Raw genomic sequence first — 13,322 nt, 5'->3', positions numbered from 1 at the left:
GTCGGGATGGGGATGACATGAAGTGTGGAGTGCCGACTGTTTGAAGCCCAGGCAAAACGGTGTGATCAGGAAAGTAGTTCCACAAACTGGGAAAAGAGGAGCAAAAAAGAGTGGAGGTGGGAAGAAAGCCTCGATTTTGAGAGTTTAACCACCTGTATGCCATGGAGGAGCTGGGGAGAGTCGTAGGGCTGAGAGAGAGCAGTCGACGTGAGACCAGAGGAGAGGCGATAAAATGCAGACCACCAACCTGCCTGCAACAGGCCTTGTGTCTCAGCTTAATCGAGGAGGAATTAAATAATGTTGAGCTTTAGAAAGAGATTTTTCTGGAGAGGAAGTTGTGATGCTGGGGTCCCAACCTATAGCGGAGAGCAGTTGTCCATTGTGCTCACGACGAAATCCTTGTAGACCGTGAGTCGTTCAGATGTTTCAATGAATTATTCAGATTGATGGAGGATACTCAATCTGCTGTTGGCTTTGGAGGACAGGTTTGCTATTTGGTGAGTCTGGGAGAGGTTTTGGTTGATGGTGAGGCCGAGAAGTTCAGGAGAAAAAAAACCTGTTCCAGTTTCTGACCGTGGAAATATATCACTGGGATTGCTTGATTATTGTTCGAGAGCAACTGGGTGACAGTGCCAGATTTTCCAGGATTGAAAGACAAGTTTCGTTTGTCATGACCATCCTTATTATTTGTTCATATTCCATGACTTGCTTACATGGCCTTGATTTCACGACTATAACTGGAAGTAAGCTTACGAGTCTGTCATTCATGGGACATGTTTTTGCGTCATTTTTTTGTACGTGAGTGATGTTTGCTGACATACAGGCCAATGGGAGGCATTCATTCATCGGAGAAGGACAGACTGAAGGGAGGAGAAGTGGAGCAGGATTTGAGAACCAAGGCACCGATGCCATCTTGATCTGCAGTCGATGATGAGTCGAGGCTGGACAGAACTTTCTCCACCTTCTCTTTCTCCAGAGTGCAACACATCGTGTGTATGATGGCTATGTTGGAGACGGAGTGGGATGGGTTGTCACGGGTACGGAATTAGGAGGCAAGCATTCGGGTTACTTTGTATCGTGTTGAGAAAAATTCATCAAAGTGTAGAGAGAAGAACCAAAATATGACTAAATGATTACTACACCTGGAGTTGCAAAGCTTGAAGATCGTTCTCGAAGGCACGATGTCGATGCTGCAGATGTTTCACTGTGCTGACGTCACGGCCGAGTTCATTGGGCAGGTTCTTGAGTTTCTCGCGTACGTTCGCCAGGAGGAGGCGAGAGTCGTGCTCGAAGCGGCGGTGACTTTGCAACGTCAATAGGAACTGAGTGTATGAGTCAGTGAACTGCAGTAGATCGGCCCAGGATTTGTTGAGAGCATCTTTCCATGTGGCAACCACGGCAGAGTGAGCGTTCCCCGTCGACATCAAGGGGTCCATGATGCTCAACAGGCTGTTGATGCGTTCTTGTCCGACAGTGGCCGTGTCTCGAGAAACCTTGCGGAAATGCTCGAGCAGCACCTGCAAAGCACGGATAACGATCGGTTAAAAGAAGGACCGACAGAACGTTTTAAACATGCGGATGAAAATGGAACGACCCATTTTTAAAGTGTACGAAGCAGACCACCGAGAACTCGTGGGAATATCAAAAAACGCTGAATTCCCAAAGCTCAACTCTACTTTCAGGATGGCAAGTTAAAAAACACACTACAAAAATAAATAATTAAGAATGAAGCCAAACACGTCACATGTTGTCCGCCGTTCACATAGACCGATTGAGCCGGGGGTGAAAGACCCACACAAATTACTGAAACGGTGTTTAAGTTTACGACACTGCGTTCAATGAATCACCATTTACAATTCCTCAAGGATCAGCCAAATGAAACCTGAACCTGGCGGTGAAAGGCACAGGAGGAAAAAAGGTGGAAAGATGTTCCGTATCATTAAAATGGGGTTTATTGAAAAATAATATGGGGATAAGGGTGGATGGACAAGATGCGATAAATAAGTGGTCGACAGACAAAAATATTAATGATGGAACATGTAATGTTATAAACCAAAGCTTAACTCGCTAATGGTGCCCTGATAGTAACCACGAGCTTGTTGAAGAAACTCTGAAGTTGCAGTTCAAATCCGCGAGAATGGTCTCCCATACCAGCCTTGGCTGGATGTTGGCAAGCTCAAGGATGAGAGGGTAGCTGAGGAGTTTGTGAACAGGCTGAGTGGAGATTTGGGGGGGTCTGGGTGCTTTGGGGGATCCTGAATAGTTGGAGCACAATGTTCAACCCAATGTCAGAAATCTGGGTCTCCGTCGAAGTTCATGAGTCTTGCAGCTGGACAACGACCCCAAACACACTTCAAAAAGCTCCCAGGAATGGTTCAACACAAAACTCTGGACTGTCCTGTGGACAGCAATAAGTCCAGATGTAAATCCCATTGAACACCTGTGGGGAGATCTGAAAACAGCAGTTGGGAGATCTGGGAGAAAAGGTACCCTTCAAATCTGGGAGAACTGGAGCAGTTTGTACAAGAAGAGTGGGACATCCTGCCAGTAGAGAGGAGTAGGACCCTCATTCATGGCTGCAGGAAGTGCTTGACTGCAGGTTTTTTGTCCAAAGGCCGTGATACCAAACATTAAGTCGAGGGTGTCAATAATTTAATAAATGCCATTGATTTTTATTTTCTGATTTAAAAGGATTTATTAAGTTCTGAATCGAAAACAAAGGTTCTGTAATATCAACAGTGACATAAAGAATCGTGGAGACAAAATACATTTGTCAATTTAAAATTATTTTTGGAGAAAATTGTGAGTTATTTGAAAAAAGTGCACAAGGGTGACAATACGTTTGGCCACGACAGTCTCTGGACTGTATTCTCGGGAGGATGTCGGAGAGATCAAGCTGTGGTACATCGTTTGGGAATGTCAAGATCTCTGACCTTGATTTCGCAGACGATGCAGTCATCTTTGCGGAGACTCTAGATATCCTTTTGGGGGCCCTCGAGGTGCTGAATGAGGAGTCGTAGCCGCTGGGATTATGGGTTTCCTGGGTCAAAACGAAGATTCAGGCTTTTAATGACATCTTGGATGCTGCGATCTTGTATCTGTTTGTGGTGAGGATGTTGAGGTCACGGAGAGATTCACTTACCTTGGCAGTGATATTCATGTCTCTGCTGGCTGTGAGTCAGAGGTCAATTGATGTCTGGGGAGTCATGGATTCACTGGATCATGGGGTGTGGTGCTGTCGGTACCAATGCAAGAGGAAGAAAGTCCAAGTATTTAAGTCCTTGGTGTTTCTTGTCTTACTCCACCGGATGTGAGGCTTGGACTCTGACCAGGGATCTGACATGGAGACTTAACTCCTTCAGTTCCAGGTCTCTTCAAAAAATCCTTTGCTATCACTGGTCAGACTCTGTGGCCAGTGGTTGCTGAGAGAGACTCAAATGAGATTTGTTAAATGTATGGTCCGTGAGCGTCAGCTGCGGCTGTATGCACATGTGACTCATTTTCCTGATGCTGATCCTACTCACCAGATTCTCTCAGCGAGGGAGTCTCGTGAGTGGAGGAGGCCGAGAGGTCGACCAAGTGCCTCGTGGTTGCAGCAGGTTGGTCAGAATCTCAAGGAGACGGGAGGGGGCAAGGATTCTGCCTGGGGGGTGGCCAGACGGAGGTCCCTGGAGTACTGGCGGAAAGTGGACGCAGCGACGCGTTGCTCCGGCGCACGCTGTCACACCTGATCTGACCTGATACCGGATTCATACTTCGAAGGGAGAACAGACGACGAATTTAGGCTGGCGCGTGCTGGTTGTGGCTGCAGCTTGAGGCAAATTGCGGCTCAGGGCACAAAGAATGGCGACGAGGAGGCCAGGATAGAAGATGGTGGCCAAGCAGAGGAAAGGACAGAGATGTTCCTTCTTTCAAGGTGCAGCTGCAACTGCATCTGCTTTCTAATGCACAGTCACTACCTGCTCAGTGTAACTTTTACAATATGTCTTACTTCCAGACAAATAGCTACTTCAGAGCGTAAACCGAAGCTACTCGATCACATGATCCATCCTAAAGTCTTATCACAATTAAGATTTGGACCCCCCGCCCCATCCCCTTCACCCAACTTCCACATCACAATACTCTTTGACAAGTACAGAAACAGCAGTCAGGCATTCAATGAGGGACAGCAGAAAGTTTCACTGACCGTAATGTCTTCCTTCTCATCTGGCACATCAAAGGAGGGAGCAACAACCTCACGTTCTATTATCCATTGCTCCAGCTCGTTCAGCTCATGTTTCACCTGGAACAGTTTGACTTGATCCTCAAGATGTCCGAAGCGCTTCTTAGCCCGGTCCTTGAGTCTTGTGTAAAGCTTGTCTGCATGCGACTGTCGCCGTTCAATTGACTCGCTGGATAAAAACGATGCAAAACGACAGGTGAGACTGCAATCAAGGTATACAGTATGACTCGGACAGATGATGGAGGGCTTTATAATTTGTTCAGGGTGCCAGGCCATAACTGGCCACCTCATCATGAAAGACAACGTGGGACCTTTAACCTTCCCCAACCAATGCAAGCACACAGTTATTCCCTTCCGGCTTATCGTCCTTCCGATGGACGGTCCACTCATTGATGCTTCTCCCTGCCTGTGAAACACCAGATCCAACGTGGCAGTTTATATAGCTGGGTCGGGATTCAAACCCAGGTGAGACAGCTCAAGCACAAGTCCACATACCTCTCGGCTATCCTGCCATTCCAGGTGTTTTTTTTTGGTTTTTTTGCATACCATGTCGAGGCTCGTGTGAGAGCTAACACACAACGCACAGCAAGGTGGGCATGAGACAAGAGGGGTGGGAGTGGGAAGGACAAAACAGTGGGGAACAGAGACATGAGGAGATCTGTGGAAGGGAGAGGGATGGGGCAGGGAGCATGGGGAATACAAGATGGATATCACAGGGACTTTCAGGAAGGAAAGCAGGGAATTTGAAGGTGGGCTTGGGGTGGATGAACGGGGGTAGAAAAGATCGAGGATTTGGATGGGTGGTGGTGAACAGCTGTTTTGAAGACCTGGAGGGAAGAATGGGATTGAATAGAGTGAGGGAGTTCATTCCAAAGGTGGGAAAAAAGAGGAATGAAAGAGTGAAGGTGAGCAGTGGTTCTTGATTTTGGTAGTTTTACCAGAAGGGGGTTGTTGGCGGACCTTGAGCGGTGGGTTTCAGACACAACATTTCGATGCAAACACTGAGTTCAGGCATTCAGCCTTTTCACGTGCGGTATCAGCAGTGCGGCCATTTGAGGTAAGGGAGGGGATGGAGGGGGAACATACACCAGAAACAGATTTGATTAGACACCACCAGGATTTGGAGGAGGGAGAGAGGTTTGAGGGTTCAGAGTTGAGAAGAGAAAGACGTTGTTTTCTGGCTCTCCTAAGGGTAGATGCACACTTGTTCCGAGCTTTATGGAGGGAACTGAGATTACCCTCAGTTGGGTTTGCTTTCCATGAGGCAAAGGCAAGTTGTTTCAGGACACAAGCTTCAGTGAACCAAGGGCGTGAGGAAGGGTCGGACAACTGAAGACGACAGGGGATAAATCTGTTCATGAGGGAGAGTAAGTTTCTTTGAAAGAATTCCCAGGATGAGTTGATGTTGGAGAACGTAGCGATAGGAGACCAGACTATGTTTGATGGCTGCCTGGAGACCCTGCCAGTCGGCTTGAGTGAATTGCCAGACTCGACGGCGCTGAGGTGGTTCTCTGATAACAGCCAGCGAGATGTCCACTTTGACAAGGACGTGGTCAGAATAACCGATTGGAGCGGAGGAAGAGCAGCAGATATTGTCAGGGAAATTTGTCAAAATCAGATCCAGAAGAGATAGAGTACCATTGGATGAGATCCGGGTCGGGAAATTGACCGATTGAGTCAGTCCCAATGAGTAGCAGAAAGCTTTTCGGAAGTGCCATGACAGGTGAGAGAGGTACCTACACCAAGCCAACTGGCATGATGACAATTGAAGTCACCACATTTGAGGAAGAAAGAGCTCAGATGAGAGGATAGAAGTTGGTCCATGTTTTCGGATAGTGAGGTGTAGATGGAGTCATCACTGTTTTATGGACGGTACAGTGCATATATAAACATGAGGTGGGAATGGAGGGAAGCCGTAGCCAGAGGTGTTCCTGGGGTTGTGGGGGAGTGAGGGCAGTGCATGGAGAGTGAGGAATAGTCTTTGATGAAGAGAGCAACTCCTCCACCAGGACGAGGCTCAGGTCTGTTATACCGGAAGAGGGAGTAACCAGGAAAAGATACTTGGGAGTCAGAGACGTCTTCATGGAGGAAAGTTTCTGTTAGGCAGATTGTGTATGGTTTGTCAGTGGCAACCTGTATGGAAAGATCTGAAAGGTTTGAGCAAAGGCCCCGGATATTTTAGGTCCACACTGTTCATGAAGAGGGAGGGGAGGAGGCTTTGGGTACAGGGGATGGGAGGGGAGGGGGAGGGTAGGATAAGGGAGTAAGTGGGGAGGTAACGAGAGTTGTTGAAAGAGTGTGGGGGATTGCAGAATAGCTCTGTGGTGGAGAAAAGGCTCTGTGGTACTGGGGGAGAGAAGGTGGCAAGAGAGGAGGCAGGAGGCAGTTGAGGATTTGAGGAGGTGGGGTGATGAGATGGAGGTGAAAGGGCAGGGGAAGGAGGCAGCTTTGTGGATGAGAGGGGGGGAATTTTGAGAAGGGTGAGTGAGGAGGGGTGAATGGTGGGAGAAGGGTGAGTGGGGAGAGTTGAGGGAGAAAGGTGAGGGGGAAGTTTTTGAGAGAGGTGAGAGGGAGGCTTGGAGGGAGAAGAGTGGGATTGTTGCTTTGAGAGGGAAGGGTGAGAGAGGTGAGTTGGCACTGAAATTGGAAAAAAACAATGGTTGATGAAAAGTGAACACTCATAACAAACTGGGGTTTTAAAAAGTTTTCGGTCAGAGATGCGATTAAACACATTTCTTGAGGGATGCAATAAAAGCGAATTCAGAGAATGGAGAGAAGAAACGATGGAACAGTTGGATTTGTAAGGCAAGGTATGAATGAAAGGTCGAATTGAGAGGAGTCTGTTTAAATAGTGGAAGAGTGGTGTATTATGATACAGTAAAGAGAACCACACCTGTGAAAGAGGAAGATGAAGCATTATAAGAGATCGTTTATATTATTATTATTATTATTGTTTGAGAGTTTTCATCAGATTGGGTCATGACTGACATTCGCAAGCGAGATAAGAACCGATGAAACCCACCGCAGAAAGTGTAAGGTCTTGCGTGACACGTTCCGTCCAATGCCATCCATTTCCTCGACACCAAAGACCTAGCGAGGAGGAAGGTCGGTTCACTCACCTCTCAGGATGTCCGGAGGAACGAAGTGCACGGCTCGTCTCCGACAAACGGCGCATCACGTCCGCATAGTCCTCCAGGGAATCCTCCAAGACCCGGTGCATCTTAAGGATGGCGACAGCACTCTGCTCATCCTGCGTCAGGAGAAATGCATCAGCAACCGGTGAACTGCACCGACATGGACAAAGCCCTGAGGATCTCTAAAAGTATCCCGGGTCCTCATTTCGATGGAAACATGAGCTCGCAGCTCGAATAATCATTGACAAGTGTTAGTTGAGATATAAACTGGTGGAACGGACACGTTCGGCCTTCAAACCCACCTCAACCTTCTCTTTGGACTTCATGTACAGCTTTTGCTCCTTCATCCAAGCCTCCGCATCCGTGACGTCCATGTAGTACTGCTGTGCTTTGAGTGCTTCCTCCAGACGACACTGCCGGTGATCCATCTCGCTTTTCAGTCTTTCCCACAGTTCCCACATCTTCAGCAATCTGGTGCGAATCCCTTCAACATCCGCTCCGTCGTGCGCAGCCATCTCCTTCGCTCGGCCCGCAAGGTATGTCAAACGTGCCTCGTGGTCCTGGATATCCTTCAGGAGGTTCTGCTCACCTCGGACACGGGTTGTCCTCCGTTCAGACATCATAACTGTGGCATATTTCCTGAGAGATGGAGTTAACTCACGACGATCTAATGGAACATGATTTACGAGAAGTGGTACACGTGAAGACCTTGCTCAACCTACGTGTGAGAAGGTTTTACTTGGGCAGACACGAGTGTGTTCCTTATTAAAATAAAAGTCACACTTGTTGATTCGTCATCAGGATGAACCCAGTTATGGACTGTGTCATTGCAGGATGGCAGGACAGGGTCAAAATGTTTTCCCCCAAAGTGAATATCCAGAACCCAAAAGCAAGAAACGAGACTTATACCCCAAAGACATCAAGAAGTACTTACCTCCCGGTATATAATGCACAGCACGATCTGGAAAGTAAATAATTAAAGGACTGACATGTGTGACGGCTTTCTCTAATGCAGGAACGTCCTTCATGGATGAGGGAAAATCCTTTTGGCTTCTTCCTCGAACCGTAAACAAACTTCCCCTTCAGCGGCACACGCATGTTAAAGCCGAACAATCAGGTACCTGGTTTCTCTGAATCAGCAGCTGCACGGTCGAGAGACTGTTTCCATGGTCACGGGGAGTCGCAAGGGTCGTGCGCTCCTCAATCCAGATCTGAGGAAATTAACACAACTCAAAACGTCAAAAAATAAATACGTCATCACGTTCACGTACATTGGGAGGTAGGAGTCACGGCAGTGATGAGGTTCAACTTGTAACCTCCTTTAACCCTCCTCTCTCTCTCACCTCCTTATACCCATCTTTATCTCTAACCTCCTTATACCCATCTTTATCTCTAACCTCCTTTAACCCACCTCTCTCTCACCTCATTATACCCATCTTTATGTCTAACCTCCTTTTACCCATCTTTATCTCTAACCTCATTTTACCCATTTTTATCTCTCACCTCATTATACCCATCTTTATCTCTAACCTTCTTATACCCATCTTTATCTGTAACCTCCTTATACCCATCTTTATCTCTAACCTCCTTTAACCGACCTCTCTCTCACCTCATTATACCCATCTCTATGTTTAACATCCTTTTACCCATCTTTATCTCTAACCTCCTTTAACCCACCTCTCTCTCTCACCTCATTATACCCATCTTTATGTCTAACCTCCTTTTACCCATCTTTATCTCTAACCTCCTTTAACCCACCTCTCTCTCTCTCACCTCATTATACCCATCTCTATGTTTAACATCCTTTTACCCATCTTTATCTCTAACCTCCTTTAACCCACCTCTCTCTCTCACTTCATTATACCCATCTTTATGTCTAACCTCCTTTTACCCATCTTTATCTCTAAACTCCTTTAACCCACCTCTCTACTCACCTCATTATACCCATCTTTATCTCTAACCTCCTTATACCCATCTTTATCTCTGACCTCTTTTACCCATCTTTATCTCTAACCTCGTTTTACCCATCTTTATGTCTAACCTTTTACCCATCTTTATCTCTAACCTCCTTTAACCCACCTCTCTCTCTCTCTCACCTCATTATACCCATCTTTATCTCTAACCTCCTTTAACCCACCTCTCTCTCACCTCATTATACCCATCTCTATGTTTAACATCCTTTTACCCATCTTTATCTCTAACCTCCTTTAACCCACCTCTCTCTCACCTCATTATACCCATCTTTATGTCTAACCTCCTTTTACCCATCTTTATCTCTAACCTCCTTTAACCTACCTCTCTCTCTCTCACCTCATTATACCCATCTTTATGTCTAACCTCCTTATACCCATCTTTCTCTCTAACCTCTTTTACCCATCTTTATCTCTAACCTCGTTTTACCCATCTTTATCTCTAACCTCGTTTTACCCATTTTATCTCCAACCTCCTGATACCCATCTTTATCTCTAACCTCCTTATACCCATCTTTATCTCTAATCTTGTACCAATCTTTCTCTCTAACCTCCTTATACCCATCTTTCTCTCTCACCTCTTTTACCCATCTTTATCTCTAATCTTGTACCAATCTTTCTCTCTAACCTCTTATACCCATCTTTCTCTCTAACCTCTTTTACCCATCTTTATCTCTAATCTTGTACCAATCTTTCTCTCTAACCTCCTTATACCCATCTTTCTCTCTCACCTCTTTTACCCATCTTTATCTCTAATCTTGTACCAATCTTTCTCTCTAACCTCTTATACCCATCTTTCTCTCTAACCTCTTTTACCCATCTTTATCTCGAATCTTATACCCATCTTTCTCTCAAACCTGTTTTTCCCATATTTCTCTCTAATTTCCTTTTACCCATCTTTCTTTCTCACCTCCTTTTACCCATCTTTATGTCTAACCTCCTTATACCCATGTTTATGTTTGACCACTTTTACCCATCTTTATCTCTAATCTCCTTTTCCACATCTTTTTCTCAAACCTCTTTTACCCATCTTTATCTCTAATCTTATACCCATCTTTCTCTCTAACCTGTTTTACCCATCTTTCTTTCATACCTCCTTTTACCCATCTATATGTCTAACTTCCTTCTACCCATCTTTATGTCTAACCTCCTTTTACCCATCTTTATGTCTAACCTGCTTATACCCATCTTTATGTCGAACCTCCTTTTACCCATCTTTATGTCTAACCTCCTTATACCCATCTTTATGTCTAACCTCCTCATACCCATCTTTATGTCTAACCTCCTTTTCCACAACTATCTCTCTAACTTCTTTTTCCCATCTTTCTCTCTAATCTCCTTTTACCCACCTCTCTAGCCTCTTCATACGCACCTATATTAACCTCCACACCCCCTCTCTAACCTCTTTATACCAACCTCTCCAAATGCTTCCTATGAAAATACATTTTAACTTTGTGACAACTTCCCAACAATGCTCCTCCTCTACAAGAATGCACATCCTGAAGAAAAGTCTGAACAACAAGCCATTGTGGATTACAAGAAGCACCGAGCTCACGATTTCATCTTCCAGGTCACGGATGTACTGGTGGACTTCCTTGGCAGCGAGGAGCTTGTTCCGGCGTTCACGCATCAGGTTGAGCAGCTGTTTGAAGCGCGTCTCGACGTTCATCCACTTTCCAGCGACCCCATCTTCATCACCTCCATTACCCTCGTGATGCAAAACCTCAGCCTGGCTCTGAAGCTCCTCCAACTCCTTGCTTCGCACCTCCATCTGGTTCTCCAGCATCTGATCATCGACACACAAAGTAAGATGGACCTGCGATGCCATTCGACCCCGCCATTTCAGCCGAAGCAACGGGACATTTTAAAGTCAATTAGAAGAGGTACCCGGCATTGTCCGTTGCTGTTCTCATCACGTCGGTGGTTTTAGCATCCTGTTTTTGCGGACTGCCGAACATCTGATTGATAAAAATCATGTGAATAAATTATTAAACTATCATCTGGTTTTTTTTTTGTTCGTATTCTTTTCTCACCTGTGTTGCGAGTAGAGCAACCTGCTTTGTGATGCTTTAAAAGGCGGTGTATAATCAGAAATGCTGTTTGACATGGTGATATATTACTGTTGTTCTTACTCTCATTCACAGAGCGGTTTGTGTGTTTGTTTGTCACGCTACTCCTCCGACAGTTCTGGTATGGGCCAATTACATCCACACTTACTAAATAGGATCACCATTACTCCAATTAATGTGTAGGGGAGTTTTTATATTTGCCCCGGAGGTCTTGGGAGGGAAGGGGCAACGGAATTTCTCAATGTAAATGTGTATCATGGAGTTCCCTGGTATAACATGGAGTTCCCCGGTTCCTCCAGGTGTTCCCTGGTATTACATGGAGTTCCCTGGTTCCTCCAGGTCTTCCCTGGTATTACACTGAGTTCCCTGGTATTACATGGAGTTCCCTGGTTCCTCCAGGTGTTCCCTGGTTCCTCCAGGTGTTCCCTGGTATTACATGGAGTTCCCCGGTTCCTCCAGGTGTTCCCTGGTATTACACGGAGTTCCCTAGTTCCTCCAGGTGTTCCTGGGTATTACAAGCCTCCACCATTTGCAGTACAGTATTCCTGTCCCCACGTTTTCCAGTGCAGTGAGGCGTTTTGCATGATAAGCTGTCGGTATGTTTTTGCTTCTTGCACGTAACCCGGGTTATTTATTTATTTTGCGATACAGAGCTGCCAGTTGCCTATACACTGCCCAAGTAAAGGTATGCGTCAGTAGAACGTGTTGCTTGCTTGGAACAAGATCGCCCGTCGAGAGGGTACTCTGCTGGTAACGGATAATCGAACCTTCTGAGCTGATCGCCGAATGTCATCATTCGTTTGGCAATGCGTACCTATCATCAGGTACCAAAGGTTCGTACATTCAAGTAAATGAACCCACCTGTTGGTTGTTTAACAGTATGTTCACACTGGTGAGATCTTTCCCGAAGTCATCGGAGGTCATCCGATTCCCCAAGTCGTCGATCCACATTGCCAGACTGTCACAGCTCCGTGCGAAGAGCGCTGCGCGGTCGGCCTCGAAGAGGCGCTGCGCTTTCACTTGCGTGGTCATCTCCAGGTGCATCCAAAGACTTGACAACAACGTGAGTTCCCCCTGCACCGCCTCTCTCATGTCTGGCTTCTCCGCCATCAGCTGCTTCCCGACCTGTTACACAAGCAAAAGAAAGAGAAAACTCCACCTTACGCCCTGTTCTCCGTTAAACGCCGCTCATCGTTTAACGGCTGCAGAGGATTCTTGCAGAATGAATGATAATGATAAAAAAACAGATGGGATCTCCTTAAACGATGTTGCGTATCCATCATCCTTGGAATGCAATGGTGACTCGGGTTAGGGCAATGATATACTTCCATGGCCTAGCCCTCGATGTTACACTGCCAGTTACAAACAAGGAAGGAATATCATGTTAAACTTAAAAGGACTAAAAATTCCCAACTAAAATTTTAAAGGAAATGTTTTCTATCCCGAGCAATGGCCCTTCACACCTCCCACGATATGTGCACTCGGTATAAAGCACAAAAATGGAATGAAAAGTGTCACCGTCATCAGGTAAGAAGGAAGAGGTGTTTCCAGTCGTAAGGAGTACAACATGGTGCTGAACCGTGAGACTCAGGCCAGACCTCTGAGCCCCCAGAGTGAATAGAATGTGGTTTTAAATGATTGCACATCCTTCGGTTAAAACCAAACCATTGACGCGCAATGGCACACATCACCTTTGTGATCTTGTCCAACAAGTCCTTGTTGGAGGCCAGCTCGGCTGTGAAGGCCTGGTGCTTCCGCCACTTCCGGTGTACGTTTCGTGCCTTGTCATATGACATGTCCTGAGCAGTCAGCATTTTCTCCTTGATCCACAGTGTAAGCTGTGGATGTAGGGTGTTTAGAGACAATGGTTACACATTGATGCTACTTTCGGCCAAACCATGCAGGTACAACATTAGATTGAGGTGGT

The 13,322-nt window shown here is 46.2% G+C and overlaps 1 protein-coding gene across 5 annotated transcripts in view; it reads right to left on the bottom strand.

The window, feature by feature from the left end:
• The window catches only part of LOC147006332 (spectrin beta chain, non-erythrocytic 1-like), a 68,179-nt gene that overhangs the window by 16,859 nt on the left and 37,998 nt on the right, over positions 1 to 13,322 (bottom strand). For all 5 annotated transcript variants that reach the window (XM_085869040.1, XM_085869041.1, XM_085869043.1 and 2 more), the window contains 8 exons: positions 13,087 to 13,233; positions 12,257 to 12,520; positions 10,882 to 11,112; positions 8,478 to 8,567; positions 7,659 to 7,937; positions 7,342 to 7,472; positions 4,187 to 4,391; positions 1,143 to 1,517 (listed from right to left, as the gene is read on the bottom strand). In XM_085869040.1, the coding sequence (XP_085725166.1) occupies positions 1,143 to 1,517; positions 4,187 to 4,391; positions 7,342 to 7,472; positions 7,659 to 7,937; positions 8,478 to 8,567; positions 10,882 to 11,112; positions 12,257 to 12,520; positions 13,087 to 13,233 (1,722 nt within the window). The remainder of the gene's footprint in view (positions 1 to 1,142; positions 1,518 to 4,186; positions 4,392 to 7,341; positions 7,473 to 7,658; positions 7,938 to 8,477; positions 8,568 to 10,881; positions 11,113 to 12,256; positions 12,521 to 13,086; positions 13,234 to 13,322) is intronic.

The sequence above is a fragment of the Eptatretus burgeri genome, unplaced genomic scaffold (assembly GCF_056783735.1).
Source record: "Eptatretus burgeri isolate ZD-2024b unplaced genomic scaffold, Ebu_testis_v1 Ebu_testis_scaffold_3186, whole genome shotgun sequence".
NCBI classification, from domain to species: Eukaryota; Metazoa; Chordata; class Myxini; order Myxiniformes; family Myxinidae; genus Eptatretus; species Eptatretus burgeri.
The sequence above is the reverse complement of the archived record's forward strand: the minus strand, read 5'-3'. Positions and strand labels throughout refer to the sequence as shown.